The 22,801-nt window shown below is 42.7% G+C and overlaps 1 protein-coding gene across 9 annotated transcripts in view; it reads left to right on the forward strand.

Annotated features, from left to right (window-relative positions):
* Nucleotides 1-22,801, forward strand: part of Chi (LIM domain-binding protein 2 Chi) — a 138,151-nt gene that overhangs the window by 102,949 nt on the left and 12,401 nt on the right. For 3 of the 9 annotated variants that reach the window (XM_071771100.1, XM_071771096.1, XM_071771098.1), the window contains one exon: nucleotides 11,926-12,025. In XM_071771100.1, coding sequence (XP_071627201.1) covers nucleotides 11,926-12,025 — 100 coding nt within the window. The remainder of the gene's footprint in view (nucleotides 1-11,925; nucleotides 12,026-22,801) is intronic. The other 6 variants (XM_071771103.1, XM_071771099.1, XM_071771101.1 and 3 more) reach the window with 3 other exon arrangements.

The following is a 22,801-nucleotide window of genomic DNA, read 5'->3' on the forward strand; positions in this document are numbered from 1 at the left end:
AAATTTTACCGGAGCATCGGGGTTTTCGATAAAAATCTTGATAAAGACGGTGATAATTCGATTTAATAAAATTTGACAATTTAAATTAATAAAATTAATTTTGCCGGCCGCACGTGGTTAGAATTATCTAATAGTAACGATGCGTCATCGCCGCGTGCGCCGTTCTGCAGGATCGTCGTCGGCTGAAGTCAGAATGTATCACGGCCACGCGTTATATATGAATATCCACAAATCATGCTATATTAATGGAACAAGTTTCTCGGTTAGACGCGCAAACTGTATTCAACATATTTTATATGTATTATCGTATATATTTTGGACAAATTCACATTTTGCTACCGCGCGCTTTGTAAAGTAGGAAGAACATCTGGACGCAACGCGCGATTGCTGCGTATAATCGATCGCAAATTAATCCGCGCGCTCTTAAAAAATAATAGCGTTGGCCACTACTGTGACTATATACTACGTTCCCAATTTAAATCGACAGTCGCTCTTCGCTCCTTCAAACAGCCCACGTTTTGTCGGACGCGAAATTCGGGGCGCCGCGTGAACTCTAATCCCTCGCGATGTCGTCGGCCGATAATTATTTTATCAATAATAGAGCGACGCGGCACGCGCAATTATCGCGCGTCCGTACGCGGTAATCATACCGCGCGGAAGCGCGTAAATTTATTCGCGAATCAATCTCGGCGGGTTGATTGGGTACGTCTAAATCGCTCCGAGAGGATAGCCGAATAAACACACCGGAGGAGGAGGTGGTTTATCGGCGTAGAGCCGCGACGGGGTACCCGCCTACCGTAAACCGGTATAAGCCTTCCAGCCCTGTGGACAACACGATGGGCCGTGACACCACGGATTTATCGCGCCGTCATTTCCGTGTAAACAGCCGCTAACGCGCCGGTAATAAGAGAGACGGTGTGCCATGGCGATGCCTTTCGTTTTGCGTTTCCTTTGTCGTCGCCCGGGTCTCTACCTTGCGACGATAAATTACCCGTGCCGTTTTAATCGCGCGATATGTCGCGTGCGCGTTGAATGGTTCCGCGCCGCGCGTAATCGTGTCGTTCTGTTTGAACGACGAGCCGGCTCGAGTGGATTTAAGCCGTGACTATCCGCGACACGCGTTTATTAATGCCATCGGCTACCGTCGGCCGATCGAATATGCTGAACTCAAATCGACCTCTCTGACGGCTCTTTTTTTCGCTATGAGAGTAAAAAACGAAAATCAAGTGTGTGATACAAAGTACAGTGTATAAAGTAAACTAACTCATAACGGAGATGTGTATACTTTTTGCATCGCGTTCACCCACAGGTACAACCAGTCCTACAATCAGCGAGAGGTCGAGATCGAGCGATGATAATAATATGTTTGCAATGAAATTTGATACTACGATTACATCGCGGGTCTCTCCGTTTCTTCGTGAATTGTAGAGATTATCGCAATCGTTGACCGCGCGCCGCACAACCCGCCATTTATTTCAATAAGAGCATTATGGGTTACCACGCGAGGCATTCTCTGCTAGGTGTTCGACGTAACGATTATTGATCCTCGCGCATTTACGTTAACACGGATTTTTTAACTACACACACATTTGCGCGTGCACACAGAAGTGTTATTCGCGAAACTGGTTGCGGAGAGATGTCCAGACTAGAAAACGAAGGCGAAAACGAAGGTCGAAACGGGGTTGACACGACAAGGGGGGTAAACGATCCGCGACGTCTTTTTTCAACCGTATGACCGAACCGGTTCCTCAAGATCGTGTAACATCTTTAAACCCGGTAATCCCACGGCAATTTAGCCCGAACAGATGTGTCACCGTTTTCTGACACCGTCATTTCGTTCGAATCCACAGAGTAGATCATTCAATCTCGGCAATCGTATTCTCGCTTTCTTATCGCAAGGATATACAGTAAATGTTTTAATGTAAGCTGATATTGTTGCAAATAATTTCTTACAAATGAATCATTTTGTCATTGGCGTATTTAGAGTTTAGGAAGATATGTATATCGATTACGACATCTTACAAATCGAATTTTTAAATGTGTCATCGTGGCAAAGTTAAAAGGCACCGTCCGGCGATTTCCGCGAAGCAAAAGCGGTAACGCAATTTTCGATGTACGTCGCGAAAATCTCATTAGCAGCAAAAATTCAATCTAACACGCTCGCCAAACACTACTTGCGTCGTGTATATTTACTACAGTTAAAATATCGCGTCTACCAATTTTCGCGGAGCAAAGCAAGCGATAATGCGATTTCCAATGTGCGCCGGTAAAACCTTGTTACTAGCAGCAGAAATTTAATCTAATATTTTCATTAAACTACTTGTACGATATATATCTGTGCCTTTATATTGTTTTGTATGCCGCGACCGTAATTATAATGTGCTATCTCCCAATTTTATGAAGCACCATAAGCGACAAAACGATTTTCGGCGCGTGTCGCAAAAAATTTCATTAGAGTTGAATGTTATTCGAGTTTAAAAATCTTTTAGAAACGCTGTCCACACATTTCACCGTCAACAGCGACTTGAAAATACAGAAGCTGATATAATTTTTCGTCAAAGTACATTAATATCGATAAATTGGAACATAAGCGAGATAGTAATTAAATAATCATTATCTATGTTATGACATAAATGTTGTTTAAAAAAAAGGTAGACATAATGGATGGTTATTTAGCACATTCATCATTCGTACACATATTCATCAATCACGAAGACATGATCGCGAGAAATTCTGCGGCGAAGGTTAAAATGTGAGATCGCGAGGCCGCTCCATCTTTTTTATCGCTCGGTATTAATTATCAATTTTGCAGCTTGCCTTTTGGACTCTCGTTAAAAGAAGGCTCGTACCGCTAATTGATACCTAATCGTCGGGGGTCAAGGGGCAATCGGAGCAAAACAGTAGCCGATCGGACTGCAAAATTTATCTTTTTCACGTTCCTCGATGCATCTTGCTCGCATCCAGAGGAGCATTTGCTTTATCGAGGTGCGCATAAATCACGAAAGGTCGGTGCTTATATCTCACGGTATACGCGATTGTATATAAATATAAATATATTTTTTTTTCTTTCATATCATCATTACATTGACAGCTCGCGTATCGTTATTGTTTGCAACAATATTGAAGCAATAACCGTAAAATATAGCTACTTGACAGTACGGTGTTAAAGCGTTAGGTTCACGTTTTTTTTTATCGATCTATAATTTAAAATTGATGATGAAATAAACGACAAACTGATATAACGCGAGATTTGCTCATTAAAATTATTTATACGGAAATAATTAAACGCACATACTTTATAAACAGCCAGAAGAACATTGTGCGATATAATGAAAGTTCTTCGGTCATTCCTAAAGCTGTTTGTAAATGCATGTGACGTAAGTGACGAAATAAGGATTCCTCCTTTCTGTCCTAAAGGTGTTTCGTCTGCTGCGTGGATTTCGACATAGAGTATGACGAAACTTCTTATATCGGCATCGCGCACCAAATATTTAGCGCTACTGAATATTTATATTGCAAGTCAACCATGTTGTAATTAATTATTTTTCACGTTTTTATTATTCGATTATTCGTGCGATTAAAAATTTGATTTTGTGTTTTTTTTTTAGTAAATAAAAAGAATAACAAAAATCGCGGATCTTAGCAAATTAAAAATTATTTCGTGGATTATTTTTGGAAAAGAAAAAGCTTCTCGGCCTTTTACATAAGGTAATTGAAAACTTGTATTGTTAGCAACTGTATATTATAGATTATTGTCATTTTTGAGCTCACAATTTGTATTTTGTAACCACTTTGTTTGCCATTTCGACCGAGAGTGAATGGTACAAGAAAGCTTAAAAATAAAGCGTAGTGTAATATAATATTACATCATGATATGTTTTGTTCACGATTTGTTATAAAACCAAATAATCAAAGCTTTTTTAAAAACCACCAAGATAAAAATTGATAAAAACTCGTACAATCATCGTCGTTTAAAAAATGATTTCCCGTCTGAACGTAGTGGTCGCAAGTGTCCCACGCGATTCGAAGTCGTTTCTTCCTGTTCGATAGCGCAACTAACCCGCTGCTGCTGCCCGCGCGCGATTTCATCACGGAGAGGCTCATGCCGCTCACTTTTCCAGCAATGGCCAGCCCGAGCTGCCCGAGTTCGAAGCGAGCCGCGTGTCGCGATTATTGCTCTTTTATGGCGCTGCTGGGGCAAAACGATGGTGCGACGCGGTTCTCTCCGGTCGACCGAACGACCGCTTTTCGTCCTTTCCCACGACACGCTTGTCCGTCAATCCGTCGTCAGTATCCGCGGGTAACTCGATCGCATGGCAGCCTCGGGGAAGTTATATTGGCCATGATCGAATCTCAGTGGCCGAGGTGCCAACAAAATATGCCTGAGGAGGGAATCGTGGTCCGCTCCTCATCCATCTCCGTGTGGGAGGAAGAGGAGCGAGAGCGGGCTGGATTGCCAGGTCCAGGTGAATTATCCAGGGTCCGGGCGGAAAAAGGGACGAATATCGCCGATAAAACGCCGTCATGGGCAGCGATAAATTGCTGGCGTGGCGGCACGATTACTGCTGCGCCAGCGACGGAAAGTCCTTGCGAGCAGGGTATAAGGTGGGTGGCTCAACGGTCGTCGCTGCCGCTGCCGCCGCTGCTGCTGCTTCTGCTGCTGCGGCGGCGGCGAAGCTGAGTCGGCTGTTATTCCGAACCTGGACCAGCGAGTGAATTTCTGCGTGTAATTAAGAGGAGCCCACGCGCTGCCCTTATCTACGATCCGAGAGATTTTATTTATCATGCTTGCTCACGGTGGCATTCAAAATACCTAACAATTTAAAAGAGTTGCTCCGGTGTTCGTTACTAGAAATGATGATAACAACAACGACCGTGTTTATTATTTAATTTTGCATACAAGACTATCACAAAATCGTGCGTCTCAACGCAAGAAATTAGACATTAGATTTGACAATATAATACATAGCGCAAAATTTCCTCCTCGCGATATAGCGAGGAGGATTACACTTTTCAATTGTATAACTTTGATATTTTCTTTTTATTTATATATATTATATTGGAGATGATCCAGAATTACAATTACTCACCCTCAACTTTTTCGATTACTTAATACTTGATTATTTAATTATTTCTTGCTTTAACTACTTTCTGCTACAATGCTGTATCATATCGCGTATATATATATTTGACGAAAAAAATATTTATACACTTAACATAGAAATTATTATTTGTGCTTCGACTCTAAATGAGACAGATTTCTCTCTCATACGGCCGCGATGGTGACGGCGCGATTTTAGATTCGGCAGAACCATCCCTTCGATCAATACGAAAGGTTCGTTAATAGCGAATGCTGCGTCGCGCCGTCCTTCGACAGTTAGGCCACACCGGATTGCCGCACACCGCGTGCGTGTGCACGGGCTAAAGCTCGTGATAACATCCCCGAACGAGCTTGCTCGTGCCCTTTCTCCATTATTATCCTTATGACATGCAGATTGCGTATTACACGCGGTGCGTCACTTTGAAGCGCATAATGCACCGTGTATACGCGAGTGCCCCGCGGCACTGTCTGCGAAGCATCGCGCATTTGTCCTCGGGTCAATTTAACAGTTTCATCTACAGCAATTAGCTCTACCATCCTGCCTCTAAAAAGATGGAAAAGAATGCTGCGACACGTGCGAATTATACCATGGGCCTCGCGCCTTCTCTCCTCTCGTTGCAAAAAAGGCCATTACGCTCTAGAGACGAATTAAAAACAATGTCAGTTTTCTTTCGATACAAAGGAAACGCTCTCTTTTATGTTAATAACGATTAAAAAACGCGACGCGTCATGCGTAAATAAGCAAGCGGCGCTTAATCATTTTCCTAGTCGCCAATTAGTTTGAGACTGAGATTTTCTGCTACAACTAACCGATTCCATTTCCACTTAAGGCTTAATAATTGCTGATGCGGGCGATCTGCACGTAAAATATCACCGCGAGATATTATTACGGGGAACAATTCGTCGGATCCCGCGGGCACATCAATGGACTCGATATTGTCGTTGTGTCGTCGTTTAGTAATCTGCCGGCGAACTCTCGTTCGCGACACGCGGAAAACACGCCGCGTGCGACGGATAATGCCCCTAGTCCGCGAGAGTTCAAAATATCCGGTCCACACACGTGCGTTTATACGCCTCGCGCGTTTCATTCTTCCTTCCCCGTTTTCATCTCGTCCCTTCTCTCTTTCTCTAGCTAGTAGACAAACCCCGTATGCATACATACGCACGCGTGCTCTTTCGACATGCCCGGCTACGTGCGAACTTCTATACATGTGTGTACTCGCGTACTATATATAGACTTCGCGGGAGGGGTTTGGGAGAGCTAGCATGACTCCCTGGCATTGATCGTACTGCCACCCCATGAGCAACCCCTAATAACACCCTCCTGCTGTCCCCCGTTTCCCCGGTTCCCGCTTCTGTCTCTCTCTCTCTATCTCCCCTTCTGTCTCTCTCTCTCTATTTCTCTTTCTCACTCCTCTCCCTCGGCGCCGCCGCCCCCTCGCTCCAAACTGCGCCCTTTGCTAACCCAATCTGAGACCCCTGCAGGCGGCGGCTCTCAACCAGCGGTTCCGTGCGATGCGACGCGACACGACGCGACGTGCCGAGCTGAGCCATGCGGGCCAGCTGGCCGGTCAGCTGATTCCCAACGGCGCGGCACGACGCGACGCGGCGCGGAGCGAAGCGAAGCGGTGCGGTGCGGTGCGGTGCGGAGCGGCGCGTCGGGACGCCCATTAGCCACGCGAACTAAACTAAAGCCATTAACTCCCGCGGCTTAATAACGGGCGAAGCCACCCACGACGACCTGTTTGCAAATCCCGCGGACTCCGACGGGTTGCGACGAGATATCGGCCACGCCGCCGCGCCGCGCCGCGCCGTGCCGATGCCGCTTCCGGCACGAGCACGTGGGGCGTCGTACGGTGCCGACCGGAGTAATCGGACGCGGCCTGACCCCTTACCTTAACCCTTTCAAGCACGCGGCGGTTAACACGGTCGATAAACATGCGTCAAAAGTAGAAAGTACAGAGTCATATATATTCGTGCTGGGAAAATACAAAATAATCTCACGAATTTTGTTTAAATTTTAAATAAATTATCTGTAGAGCACAGAGCATATCATTCTTGATTATTTCGACTCCGACTATATGTATTATATTACGTATGCACGGATTTTTTAATAATTAATGAATTTATCGAATGCTCGTAGTCGACATACACGTATATATTTGCGAACTTAGGGAAAGAACTGGCTAGCGACTGTTTCACGTGCTACAATCTGAAATATCGTCACGTTGGAGAAGTAAACAGATTCTCGAAAACCCGGAATGTCTAAACTTTCAGGAAGGGTCGGGGACTCTTATCGAACGTAAATGTCCGATGCTATAACCGAGTATCGATGGGAACGAGTCGTCGCGCAAGATAACCGCATGGCGATCGATACCCGTGCCAATGTTATTTTAGTAACTAACGATGAATTATGCCCGTCTTTTGCAATCAAGAAGAGTAAATTGCCTCAACGAAAATGTTCATGTAAGATTTACATACATAAGATTTACGAGATATCGTTATATATTTGCACAAATTTCGTAAGTTGCTAAATTATAGTTAAAAAAAATTTGTTTACTTTGACGAGCATAAAATTCTTATGAAAATTCAGGTCATTTCCGTCAGAGAAGGAAAATTACTCGCAGATCCTCACGTCGAGCTGAATATTATTATATTTCAACGATGAATATACCGCAACGGCTCTTGAAATCGATCAATTCCCTGATTAATGGCTCTATCTTATCTACGTTGAGTGTTTATGGTAGCCTAGCGGTATTAGACGTGCAATGAATAAATTCGCATTGAACTAGTCACTTCAAGTGCAACGAGAGAAAGGTTTTCTCTTTAATAGAACCTCTGAAAAGATAATTTCAGAACGCAGCGAATATCAAGAAATTGTGTTTTCATTCATTAAGCAACGATGTCTTCACACAACAATGTCACAATTTTAGCGTATTCTATGCGAGATATAGACATTACGTGTTCCACGAAGCATCTGCAAGGACGTTTGTGAAAATACGTGTTATACAACGCAGGAATGATAATAGTCTATAAAAGAAAATATTAATGATAGAGAAAAAGTAATAAATCTCCTTTGAATATTTCGTTATAGTCCAGCAAGTGTATACATGTCGTTTCTAAGGGGCACAGCCTTGAAAAATTCCAGGCCGCGTGCCGACTCGAGCGCGCGCGCGCCCGTGTTAGGCGCTAGTTTTTCACTCGGCGGATTAGTTCCGTATCGACGGAATGATCTGTCACGATCCCTCTGCCCCGGGATTCGAGATAGACGGACAGCAGGGATGCAGGAAGGCGGGCAAAAATTCTGGCGGGCGCGCTCGCGCGCAACCCGCACCGCACCGGCCGTGGTGCCGTGCGACGAATTAATTAGTTCGATCGTGCGGCACGTCTTGAATGAAAAGCCGGGGAGTTACATGCGCGCACGCCGGGGTTATTGCACGACGGCACTCTACGGCCGCTACGTGTTCCGCGTGAAATTACATTATCGAACTAAATTAGCGCGATTCAATACCGTCTTACGAAGTCGCGGCCGATTCGTCAGGCGGCGCGCACTTCTTTCCGATGTGTCCGCCAGTTCCGGAGGTGATCGCGTCCGTCATCGCGTTACATCAGTTTACGCGCGATTACTATTCAACGTGACAAATTGCGAGTGTCAAATGAAAAGACTATTTTTAAGAAAAAAAAATAATTATTAATATAATTTTAATTCCATTCTTAAGTAAACTTTTTACATCTAGTTTATTTTAAAAGAATATGTTGATTTCTTAAATACATGCATTAAAATAACTCGTGATTTTGTTAATATAAAAATTTCTAGTTACTGTGACGTTTTATTTCTTTGTTTGATAATGTTTTTTTTATATTTAGAATTATTAATTGTAATATGTTGCGAAGAGCAATCGTTCTTGATCGAGCGATATAGCGAACGGGACGAAAGATTTGTCCACGCGTCCCGTCACTCCCCAATAAACCGTACACGATAGTGAGTTACCCCTGCAACCCTTGAGATCTCGACTCACCCCTGGCAAATCTGCTCCGCACACGTACGTACACACACGCACGCGTGTACACGCGTGCGACGCAGTGACGTGTTCGCCGGGGTCCCATAGCGTCGATTCTCCAGAGACGAGAAAGTCCAAGTTCTTTTCCGACACGATCGATCTTGGGACAGTATTTTTTCGTGAAAAAAGAAAATCATGCCAAACTTGCTCCTGCGTCTCGATCCGATCTGTCAACCATTCGCAATTATTCATTCTATTATTTGACTCTGTCTTATCTGATATTGTGTCATCTTTTTCTTTTCAAGTTATCGCTAAACATATTTCTCAATTTAATCAATCACGTTAGTTTTACTTTCACATATAGGAGAAGTTGGCGTATCTGTTTGTCCATATATTTATCTATCATGTAGATCGCAAAGTTAGACGCTTATCTATATGCAGTTTTTAATGCTTTCTCGTGACATAGATTTCGAGAAATCTTTGCTCAAGCGATTTATCTTATCGATCGAATGAAGAGTCAAAGGAACCGTCTTATCTTTTCGTCGAAGGCTATTTTTGACATCCTGATTTGTTGTCGAAACCCATTTGACCACGTTTTCAATGTTTTAGCTAATTAAAACTAATTTCACCTAGCTCAGCAATCGGCGGAAAAAATTATCGTTCCCTCTCGCGGCATTATTCGCATTACCGGATGTTTAGCACCGATATCGTGACATCACAAATCCGGTGGAAAATCACAGAAATTCTTCTGTGGTGGATTTTATAGAATCTTAATAAAGCAATAATGTATACTTCTGCAATGTCAGTCAAGGAACAAGTCCGAGACGCACATACGTTAGCAGTCCGCGCGCAATTATCATTCCTGCATTAGGTATTACGGGAACGTTTTATGTCTACTCTGTTTATCTTTGTCTCTCGCCGTAGCTAAGCGCGTTATAATTAGCATAGTGATTTTACAAGGTCACTGATACACGGAAGAAATCATGGCACGTAGGTATCACGAAGGTCGATATCACGAGTTCGGGGGAAAGTCCGACTTCGTCCGAATGCACCAGGCAGCAAGAAATCTCACATGATCTTGTATCGATAGGCTTAGCGTTCACTTTTTTCTAAACGTTCGATCTTTACCCACTCGTCTCTTTCTCGTAGATCGGAATGTTACGCGCGTCGCGTGAAATGTCGCGAGCAAACGCGTATAACGTGTTAAATGTAGTATCGATCGTAGGTCGAACGTATTCCTGAAATTCGTATATATACCGGAAATGCGACGCGCTCGGAGTCTCTGTGTTGCTGGAATATTCTGCGTACTCTTGTTATTAATCACCGCACTGCACTCGGTTCTTAATGATCGCTCGTCCGGCCTCGGGGCGCGAATATGCGCGCGGTACAACACCATCCCGGGCATTCTGAGCACTAAATATTATCAACGCGACGTTAATTACCCGCCGGTTAACCAACTGCTACTCCACGGGACCGACCGGGAGCCGAGGGTTTGATCCTCGATGATTTGGAAGCCATTGATTAAGGCATGTAACTGTATCCTCTGTGCTTCTTGTATTGAAAATTATGCAGATGAAAAGGACATCATAGAAAATGTAGTGCCCATGATTTATTTCGACTTACAATTAGAATAAACGTTTCAGAAACTTAGATTTGATCTCAGTCGAGAGAGAAAGAAACGAATCGTTTGTTTAAATAAATATAATTAACAACATTTACAATAATGATAAATATAACAACATTCAAGTAAGATAAAAAAATACAGAATAAATTTACGTTTACGTTTGTCATTGCAAAGTTATTGCAATCAGTTCGTCGTTGTACCGGTTAATTTGTGAAAATTGGACATACCAATATCCAATTGGTATAATATATGTTTGATAATGTTATAATTGATCCGTGACATTAAATTATTGGCGTCTAAATGATCGCCGACAATTGAACTGACAGCATAAACATGACGACCTTCGTGTCATTATGAATTTGATGTAGCATTAGTTCATCAGCTGAGCGACTAAACTTTCGTCGTCGATACACAATTACGTGCATGCATTATTTAAAAATCAGTTTTAAAAGTCTTCATATTCACAGGATAACTTGCACCGAAGTTCTAGGCCAAAACTTTATTAAATCGTGTTTCTCTATCTTAAAGGAGCGTCCGAACTGCTTCGATGAGAGAACGTTACATATATATGTTTGAAAAATACTTTTTTTAACGGTGATTTTCACTAGGGACAAATAAACCTGAATTTTTGGAATATTTGAATCTCGAAAATGTCATTGAGAGAAATCGAAACTTGCAAAAATTAAATTGTTACAATATAATAACCTAGCATCCTTATTCCAGAATTCTGGAAAATTGATTTCGATAATATCCAGCGACTCTAAAGTAATAATGTCTCAAAGTTCTTTCGAGGAAGTCGATTAGAGACCGGCGTTGTTGCGCCCGGGCCCTTCGACGACACTACTATGCCGGTTGAAACCTCCGCTTCCGTAACGCGGCGAGTTAAAGGGATCGAGAATTGGCGCGGTCGTGGTGAAAGTCGTAAACTACATTTCGCGAATCTGTGCCATGTCCGAGCGCGTTTTGCGACGTGCCCGCGCTCGGAGAGGGCCAACCAACCGGTAGTATTAATCACGTACCCCTCGGGGCCTTACGAAAATTCGCGCAGTGTGGCGACGCGACGCGACGCGACGCGACGCGACGCGCGACGCGACCGGGACGACGTGTTGCATGCATGAAACATTCGCGACGCGCACACACGCGAAAATAACACGCTATACACAGCACACCTAACATGAGCGATCGGTCTGATCTGACAGATCGTTGCCTGTCCCCAGGAGGCATACTCCAGCCTATGGCTACAGCCAACCGGACTACAGGCTCCACGAGTTGAACAAGAGGTTATCGCAGCGCACGGAGGTAAGTACACTTTCGAATTCATTTCTCTTTTCTCCTCGTTTCCACTCGCGTGTATTATTGTGCGTATTTGATGTATGTACGAGAGTCCGGCGAGTCTCACTTACCCTTTGTCGACCCTTCGTATACTCGCGCGATTTATCCGTGCGCGCGCACGCATGCGATCACGTTCGCATGTTTGATGCGCGATTGATTCCATAAATTATTCACGAGACAAATCCCGCAAACGTGTCTTTAATATCAATTTCCAAAAAAAAACGAAGTAAAAAGTTGAACGAGGCTGATGGATACACTAGACGCCAAACTCAGTCGCATTTAATTGTAAAACATATCGTTTTTGTGTGTGATTAAATTAAAAAGTCTTGTCACTCGCGGCATGCAGGACCCGAAATTCCTGATACTTAATAGAATACAATTATTATTATACGCGATGGTTTTGTCAATTTTCCAATTATCACGTAAACAAAGGGGAAAGGGGTTTTTTTTGTAAAACCTGGAAAATAAATATTTCTTTGAAACGATGAAAAAAATATTTGCGGTATCGAAATGGTCAACGCGACGAAATTTACGGTGTGCTTAATCGAACGCGCTATATTTATCGCAATTCGAGATGTCGTTATTTTGATAAAGGTTATTGCACGCCGTTTTGTTTAATCGCTAAATCGCTCGCAATTTTCATCCGCTCCTGACGTTTGTGTTGTGAAAAAAGCTTGAGCATAACTTCAAAATCAACTTTTCTGTCGTATTTATGCAAAAAATACAACGAGAAAGATTCTAAGTCTCATTCATATTCCAATGGAATTATTTACAAAAATATATATAATGCGCGAGACTAACAAACGAAAACAATATGAATAAGTGCGTATAGCTTTGATCACATCTCACAATTATTTCGCCTTCAGCAAAGTCACAAGATGAATGACGAGTTATTTACGCGGAAAATGCTCTCGTCCGAAACATAGTAAGGGAAATCTTCTCCTCTAAAGCCCCGCGCTCGCGGCTTTTTGTTACACTATAAAATTATCTGGCCCATATTCCGCTGGCAGATAAACCAACCTCTTTTGAGAGATTCACGATAATGGCGATAAGATATGATCCAGGGAACACATTGTTGTTCGCGCACATGTCGTTCTATTCATCGGGTCGATTTTGGACCGTCGAAGATTAATCGAGGTTACATGCTAAAGAAAACTGTGCTATCGCGGCGTCGTGAGCTTAGCTTACTTTTGATTTTGATGTTTGCAAATAAATCACATGCTGTTCCATCAATATATTTATAGAATGATAAAATAATAGAGAATGAAAAAAAATGACATATAATGATAAATGATAAAATAATATAGAATGAAAAAAAATGACATATAATGATAAATATATATGTAATTAAAGTTAGCTTTAAAAATTATAATAGAATAATAACACCAAAAATTTACAAGATATTTTTTTATAATGTAACTAAAATTTCTGTACACGATATTACGATAGTTTTAAGTGGAATACATTTAAAGTAATGCCCTACATTTTGACATTTTTAGTAAAATCAAAAATATGATGGAACCTTGTAACGATTCTGAATATAAATCGCTTTGTCGTCGCTATCTCTGTATGGGTACTCATAAGTCTGTGCTACGTATACACGTCGAAAATTATTCCCCATCAACGACTCGCAATTTACGACAGGCAGCAGCGATCATATATATTCCTTTTTGAAGGTTTGATACTTCGCGGAGTAGTGGTCAATATGTCATTAGGATTGAGTAATGCGAGAGAAGAAAAAAAGAAAGCGCCCGAGGTTAATGCGTTCTAATGAGCCTCCGCTTCTAGTACCGCGTTCATTAATCTTCGAGTCGCGGATGGACAACCGGTCTTCTTCCCTGGGAGGTCTCGATAAGCGGCCCGAATAAATTCTTCTGGTTTCTGTCGTTAGCGTCGCATAAGAGAGGAGCGGCAGGCGAAGTGGCCGGCTGTCAGTGTCTTTCGAGATTGTATACGCGTGCCAGCACGAAAAACTTTACCGCGTGTTTAGCTCTTGTCCGACGAGTTTTCGGAGCAGATTGTCACGACGCGGACACTTTGCGAGGCTTTCTTTTTAAGTTCCTGCTTTACTTTTTCAATGTACAGTTTTGTTACAGATATTATTGCGCCAACTAAAATATCCGAGTAGGATTCTTATCGAGCTACCATTTATCGACATCTTTTAACGCCATCAGATTTGCAATTTCATAAATTCTACGAAAAATATACATAAATTTTTTTCTATGCATCTTTCATTTGTTAAGAAATACGTAAAATATATTCTACTGAAGGAGCAGAAGACAGAATGATTTCTTTTCATTATCTTCGATTATCTTGGAAACACATTGCTCTTCTCGCGATTGTAAATGCATAAGTCATCTTACTCGGCCATGTCTGAAAAGTATCTACGCGAACGGTATTTCGCAGTGAAAGGAGACATTTTTTCCTGACCGTATTCGTATACGTACAACAATCATTTCGGCAAGCGCTGAGCTATTCGGGAAATTTTGCTCTTCTCTCTCTTTGGCCATTCTCGCGCACGGCGCACGGGGACTGGGCGAGTGCGAATTATATTTCGCTGGCACAAGCATATATGAGATCGCGCGCGCGCGCGAGAGAGAGAGAGACAAAAAAGGAGCGTACCTGTCAATATATGTATACGCATGTATACATGTGGACCGCATCGATCGTTACGCGATAGGGGCAAGAAAAAGTCAGAATCGAACCGGCATATTGCAATTGCTTTTACTTATGCATACTCGGACCATATATTCCGCGTACCCGACCCGAATTCGCGTTTAGGCCGTCGACGTAAGTAATTATCGGTTTTCCTCTCCTTTTTTTTCTCGCAAAGAGAAATTTATCCTTTCCATTTTTTTTTTTTTTTTTTACCAATTTCAATTGGTCTTCTTCGAAGCAAACGCCGATTTTATCCCAAACGAATTATGCAATCGGCGGTTGAAATCCGGCGCGCGGCGGGTCCGGACAGCGTTTGTGCGCGTTCAACAAGCAGAACGAAATCGCGTGGCGCGCGCCGATAGATCAAAGCGAAAATAAATTCTTCGTTAAAAAAACATTTACGTACACTATCGGGATATTAGTGCGCGCGCGTGAAAGTGGCGCCTCTCGGTGAAATTACGATGTGTCGTATGGCGGTTAAAATGAGCGCAAAGAGAGTTAACGCGTCCGCTTGCAAGCGCGCGTTTATGCCACCTTTTAATGCCCGCGACGCGTTTCGACAAGCTAATCGGACACTCTTGCACGCAGCGCCAGTTTTATTTTATGAATCGCGCCCGGCGGCGACTTCGAGTGAGAAGAGCGTAAAAACAAAAACAAAAAAAAAAGCGTTTTTCACCGCGACGATGTAACCGAAGCGCCATTACCGCCGCGGCCATCGGCCAAAGATTGCAAATCCCGTGCAATCTCTTTGCCCCGAACGAATCGCCGGTGATCGTTTTTGCAGTAAACGCGTTGTTTAATTGTAAACCGGAGGTTGCGGTCAAACGCGTCCGTCGGGGAAAATTGCGGGAAAATACGGTCGACGCAGCGCGTTAAGCTCGAGGACCGCAGAATTTTGCCCCAAAAAAAAAAAAAAAAAATTAAAAGAAACTTATCGACATTTTACAAAATACTTCGTAATTAAATATAACGATAGCGAGTTATACAAAGAAGTTAGAGAGAACAAAGCTCTTTTGATTTTCAGCAAGCACGTGCCAAGATAAAAAAAATATAAATTTCTCTCGAAAATATCGCGGGTCTCTCACGTGATCTAGCACGCGATCACGACAAGCGGCTTCCATAAATTGCTGTTGCAATGATTGTGCACGAGAGTCGCGCCGCTACTCATGCGTTTTGACCTGTGCGTCTCGTCGTCTCACGACGACAGGCGCACGTACGAGACGCTTTTGAACACGACCGCGTAAAGTCGACAGGAGCAAACGAGACGTGAAGCATCGCAAAGACAGCGATCCAAATTTCAATGTTACAATCCTTTCGAACCGTGACGACCCGCTTCGGCATCATTTCACTTCTTCCCTTCGTTTCCTCTCGTTCGATTGACAAATGTAGAATATTCCAAAATTAGACAAAATTCAATTCTTTGATTCAATTATCGAGTTTTTTTTTTAATAAAAATTTAATTTGGTCAATTTTCTCTCGCTTTTTTAAATATGCAGAATTACATGTCTCAGTAGTATTAAATTAAATTTCAAGAAAAGTTTACTTATTGAAATTTTAATGCTTATTTATTTTAATTGGGAACTAAATTCGTTAGAAGCTTTTTATACATAACTTAAATTTATGAATGATTATGCACGTGTATTAAAAGTTGACTCCAGGTTAGTCTCGGTCATTGCACAACCATTCTATTTTCGTATGTAACGTAGGGTTCTGTACTCTTAACTTGATATTCAGTCACACAACACGACGTTCCTTTCGTTTTGTACTACTCTCTTGTAACGTACACGTTGTTATCTACTTTTCTTTCATTTTTCTTTGTAAGTTTTTCTTTATATGTTTTTTTTTGTATTTACTATTTGTCGTGTATACTCATATATCATGTATAGTATCCTGAGAGAGTTTACTACTCTCTCTCCCTCTCTCTCTTTGGAAATAAATTCTACTCTAGTCCTTCTCCGTTCTCTCTCTCTCTCTCTCTCTCTCTCTCTCCCCCTCTCCACTCTTCGCGTTTTTCGACCAGTCTCTATTCCCCCCACGCGCGTGGACACACGCGTACACACGCACACGCCCGCGCACCCGTTCGCGAAGTTTAGCAAACGACATGGCGTGTCCCACGGTCATAAATCATCTTTCCTCGCGCTATCGTCGCATCTCGTGCGTTGTCAGCATGCGTTTGCAAGGTTCACCGTCATTTCTTCCGCTGCTTCCGTCAGCTCCGTGTTAACGTCGCCGCAGAGACGAGAAAAGAGTATCTCGGACCCTGTCATTGACCATCCTTCGATTTGTAATGATACTGATGTTGAAACAATGAAGACTCGATCGATTCGTGATCAAAATCTAATCTAAAAGAGAAAAGAAGAAGCCGGCGCTGATATTCGCCAGGTGTTGCGAATGCGTCGTCGCGCGCGAATCATTCTGCGTATACTCGCAGGTATAGTACAGCGACGCTGTTTGATTATGTCGAAGTCAAGTCAGTGATTAAATATATTTACCGTTTACCGTTGCTTCGTTAAATGTATATACAAGAGTGATTGATGGGAGGGTAAATAAAGAATGACGCAGTCATTTAAGAAGAAGGAAGTGAAAATGAAAAGAGCTCGCGTAGATTATCTAAAAAAAAACTATTGTACTTAACAAGGAGTCTGTTAAATACACACATGCAGGAAATAGAATCGCGATGATTGGCGAATAAAAGAAGAATAAAAAATAAATAGCATTTCTACCAGAAAAAAAGGGGCCGCGTTCCATCGTACATATAAGCAAGCTTATAGAAAGCCGTGTGACCCGTAGTAGAGATATATGAACTATGTTGATTAGCTCGTAGTCAAACTTGCACTAAATCTCTCTTCTACGGCTATCCGATGTACCCGTAATTGCACGAGCATAATTAGCATCTCGCGTAATCGCGGGATATGCGCGGGCAAAATTTCGTGCGTTATTGATTTAAATGGCAATCGGCGCAAATCGTTTAAAATGCCATACAGTTCAAGAATCTGACCGTTCGCCTTGAATCGCTTACGAATCGACGTTAATTGATTCAACACTTGATTCTAATCCAGCCGCATTGATCCCACTGCTGAACTTTATACGCGCTAGCGTATTAATAATAATAACATTATAAATATATTGTGATATTAATAATACGATGTTAATAATAATGCTAAAATTATGCTGAGCGTTCGCTTGCAGCGCTGTATAATATTTTTAGGTATTATCAATTGTCAATCGATAAGAAGAAAATATTAATTTCGATGCGTAAGAGGATTACTAACGATCGCCGAAATGCCATTCGCAGCATTTTTACGCTGCGGTTAGAAAGAGCGAGAGGGAAGGGGATCGGAGAGAGAACGATGATCGGAGAGCAGCTAAGTGTACCGTTACTGCAAAGTTTGGCGTAGTGTTGCCTAAAGTTACCTAGACGAAGACGAGGAGGAGCGAGAGAGAAAAGCGGGAAGAGAAAGAGAGGGCGACCGATTTACAAAGTCGAGAGCGAGAAGGCCGACTAGAACAAAACAGAGAAAAAAACTGGCTGGCACGGGTATAGGAAGAAGCAACGGCTAGTCAGCAACGACCGCTTCGGTGTCGCGAGTACGCGTCTAGGAATTCACGTTCCTCCAGTTCTCTTGCGCGGGAAGATCGCCGTTAATCTAACGTGGGACGAATAAAATTACGATCGATTTAAATATTTGGTACTCAAATTGATAAGCAGAAATCGGAAGATCGAGTAAAATTGGTTTATGATTAGCAATCGGTTGTTTTTTTTTTAATGTTTAACTTCTCTATGATTTTATTTATAATATAAACAATAAAGAAAAAGATTAAAGTCGCTGGTGTTAGTCAAAGTTAGTGTCGAGAGCCTTTGGCCAACCGGGCTACTTGTACTTGAATTCTCGATGTTCTCAATTCAGAGTATTAGCGAATCTCCAGCTCGCGACTTTGCTTTAACGGAAATTTCATTTGAGACTTGCTAGGAAAGTTAAAGACTGAGAGAGGTTGCGAGACACTTCGTGCGGAGAAGACATCGTCTTCAAATTTATCAAAGAGAATACTTCTAAAAATATTTTCAGTCTCGAGGCACCTGTACAATTACTCTCGAATATGATGCGTATTGTTAATCGCTAAGATAAAATATTTAATTAAGGAGTTCGCGAATGCGTTAAAGCAAAGAGGAAGAGTAATAAAATAAATTCTCGAAAGGAGATCGAGAAATCTGCAATGTACGCAAGAGAAGTGAACATGTATGGAGATCGATGAAATTTGAATCAAAATGGATGAGTCCATTCTTCCGGACAAATGCGATAGTACATAGGAGAAGATTCTGACTCCTCTCTACCCTCTCTAGCCCCCCCCCTCTCTCTCTGCTTCTGTTCGTCAGTACCGGTTAGGGCTAAATCGATTTCCGAACGCACTGCTTCGAATCGGTAGGATCTAAGCTTGAAAGAAGCTTATAGCACAATCGGATAGAACATGGCATCACTACGAAGCGTGGGCGTGCAGTTGACGACGGTTCGGACCAGAATTAACGTGTATGACGGTTGCGTGAAACGCGGGACGGCCAAGGTGAGTTCGTGTGCCTTAAAATTAATTATGAATAAAGTTTCAGTCGTGTCGGAATAAGAAAAATGTATTCGCGTCGTATATAGGGGCGCGATCGAATCAAACGAGGGTTTCAAAGGCGAGTTTCCGCACGATTTTCACGTGTTTTCTTCGCCTGTTGGATTATATATTAGAGCTCCGGACAATCGCAGTGACCGAAGTTCCGAAATATGACTCCCGAAGACAAAAATATCTAATAATAAAATCGAGGAAGGATCTTAACGAAAGCGGATGAGAACGAAGCCTCAAAGCAATATAATGACCTACTATAGGGAAGCTTTGGATGTACCGTGGTACCTAGGGTTCAATAGGAAACACTATCTCTACGATAAAGCCGGTCTCGATATATATTACATCGATTTTATCTTAGAAACTGAGAAAAAGATTTAATGGACGGGGATGGAGCCGGGAGAGAGAGCCAGGACCGAATGTGCATAATGACTTAATAGAGGGAATGCGCCGCTCGGGAAATTGGGGCGAAGTAATTATTTCGAGTTCTGAATATACAACGTTGGCACATAGTTAGCGACACGCCGTGAATTTCGTGTTTTGGATACATCTATTGTGCTATTTAATGTTATCGATAACAGAAGAAAGTTAATTACTCCGCGAAAAATTATGGAATAAATACATGGCGCGGGTACATTTTGTAATAAAAGACATTAAAGTTATCTGTGCATAAAATTGTACTGGATTGACGAGTTAAAACTTCTGTATTTATTTGCATCCACAAAAGATTTATAATGCAAGCTGCCGCGACAATTCAAATGAAGGCGAAGAAAAATCATAAAACTCGCAAATTCCCCTCTCCGTAGACGTGATAGACAAAAAGATTTTCACATGAATCGCTTAAATTAATTTGAACAAACAGATGTGCCGAAGGGATATAAGTTGCTGCTAAATCGGCGATCTTCAAGTGGATTGACTCTCGTATGCCACGGTCGTACTTTCCGCATGCAATTTTTCATTCATTCATTCATTCTCTCTCTCTCTTTCTCTCTGCTGGTCGTTTGCTGATCGCGTTCACGAACGTCACGTTTGCGTCGGAACCACTACTCAGTTCCGAACGTATTACGTCGTATTACGTCGGAGAATGTGTAACAATGAAACCGATGGAGCCTTAATGGAGGGCACATCGAAGGGAAGCTTCCGAGGACGGTCAGGTTTGAAAAGAATAAAGAAAGGGTTTCGAGCGTGCGCGTTCTCCGCTCGCGTCCTGAAACCGAACGAAACGGAACCGAGCGGAACTTGACGTGCTTTCTCTTCGATACTTTCTCGGGGCCGTCATTTCTTCTCCGCGCGACGCGACGCGACGTGCCACCTTTCCCGATGAACCATACGCGAAAACTATCTTCGTGTCACTCGTCGCCGTTAATTAATAGCATCAGCTACGTCTTTCGGTCCCGTGCATGTACGTTTTTTTTTTTTAGCTATCGCTTTTATCGATCGCAAATAGACGACTTTTTAATTTTTTCAGGATCATGTAATAGAAACGAAATCGCCTTTTATCACGGCGGAGATTTAGTTTAGCGATTGACTAATGATCGCATGGACGTCGTTCCAAATATCAATTAGCTGCGGCCAATTCGCCAGAGAATCGGGGCGTGAAACAAGAAAATGGGTACACATTTTTATTCGCCGTGGCCGCGATCTTGGGCGTTATGCGGCGGCCGGTTTGCGTAAAGCCGAGGCGGTAAACGTAAATAAAAGTGAATAGCGGGGAGTATTAAGGAAAAAAAGAGGATGCAAGATAATAAAGGAAGGATGGGGACGTATTATCTTGTCTTGGGCGCGAGAATGATACGAGCGAATGAAACAGCAGATAAAAATGAAAAGAATAGGAAGGAGAGAGAGAGAGAGAGAGAGAGAGAGAGAGAGGGGCTGCGTGTATAAGGAAGACGCACTGCAAAAACGGAGATGATGACTAAAGCTGCGAGACAAAAGACGAGAATCGCCATGTACAATGTGAACGTTCTTAAACGAGTTCTGATACACTGTAAAGGCAGGCGGCGGTATTCGCGTATACTGAACGGTAATTAACGGCGCAAGAAGAAGAAGAAGTTTCTTAACCGGTTCGCCACCGATATGAAAACGAGTTTCTCGGGATTATGTGTATTTTCTCCATGTAACCCTTTATATACAGTTTATCGAGGTGATACATGACCCGGTCGTAATAATACGGAGACTTTTTTTTTACGCCGCGTTGAATTAATGAAGCGATCCGAGATATTTATATGCAGTTTCCGATCGTTGTAAATCTTGCGGCGAAGTAATCTCGTTACCATTGACCGTAATATATTCGTTACGGCATATCAATACCTCGGAGCGATTACAATCTGCGCGGAGCGAAGCTCCGTGATTCGAATGCGAAAAATGTCTTACGTCCGCGTAGATAACGCACATCTTTCTACTTCCGGCTCCGAGAGTTTGCCCTCGGAATTAAGGTCGCGAATTCCAGAGCTTTCACGTATCTTCGATCGATATGTATGATTTATATTTCGACAAGATAGAACGATATCAGTCCGAGTCTAAAATGTCTATGTAACGTTTGTGCCTGCGCGATTCTGCAGAAAATAACTTACGAGATAGGAATGGTAAAAAAAGACGCATATAAATCGGACTGTCAAAGGGCTACTGCGATATAATGATATCACGCACCGATACTGCGTATTCGTCAAGAATCATAAAGATATTTAAGGTGAGATTACGGTTTCCTCGCGGTTCGAAATATATCGACGTCGCCCAGTTGTGTCTAGGTATGGTTTTTGCGGGCGGAGTACTACTCTCGTAGTTTCGTTATTATATATGAAGAAAAAGCTAACAGAACGTACGGCGGACATACGAACATACCGGAAACTGTCCATTACTACGTAGTTTAACGTAGAAGTAGAAACGTATTTAGCGTGCTTTACATGTAAGCACGACAAATTGGAGATTAAAGGGACGGGGATGCCGCGAGAGACGGCCGGGGATTTTTTCTTCCTCCGCCGCGCGCGATCTCGCGGGCATTCCCCGTTTCGGTACTCGTTACTCAGCGAAAGAAAGTGCATTAATTTCCATCGCTGGACTTTGACGAACGCGAGAGAGATCCACTCCCAGCTATGACGTGGAGCATTTTGACTGTGACTGATGGCGCCTCATTTACCCTCCGCGCGCGGTTTCCTGCACACCCGCTATGCGATTCTACACGCGCACGCATTTCTTTTCGCTAACGCGCCCTTCCGGCCCTTTTTCCCTTTCGACTTTCGCGTATCTCGTCATGCGGACGCGATAATTTCACGATTACGATAAGGCAGCGTAAGGAACGGCGCGTCGGCGAAGTAGCGTCATGGCTCGTTAACGATTTATACAGAGCGGAATTCTAGATTTTCCGAGTGAATATTTTTTCGAGTGAAGATTAGCGATTTGAATCTATCTTTATTTCAAGTAATTGAGCTCACCTATGCATTTAAGATCGTAACATTTATTGTGTATCTTGATTTATATATT

Source organism: Temnothorax longispinosus, chromosome 2, assembly GCF_030848805.1.
Source record: "Temnothorax longispinosus isolate EJ_2023e chromosome 2, Tlon_JGU_v1, whole genome shotgun sequence".
In the NCBI taxonomy this organism is placed as follows: domain Eukaryota; kingdom Metazoa; phylum Arthropoda; class Insecta; order Hymenoptera; family Formicidae; genus Temnothorax; species Temnothorax longispinosus.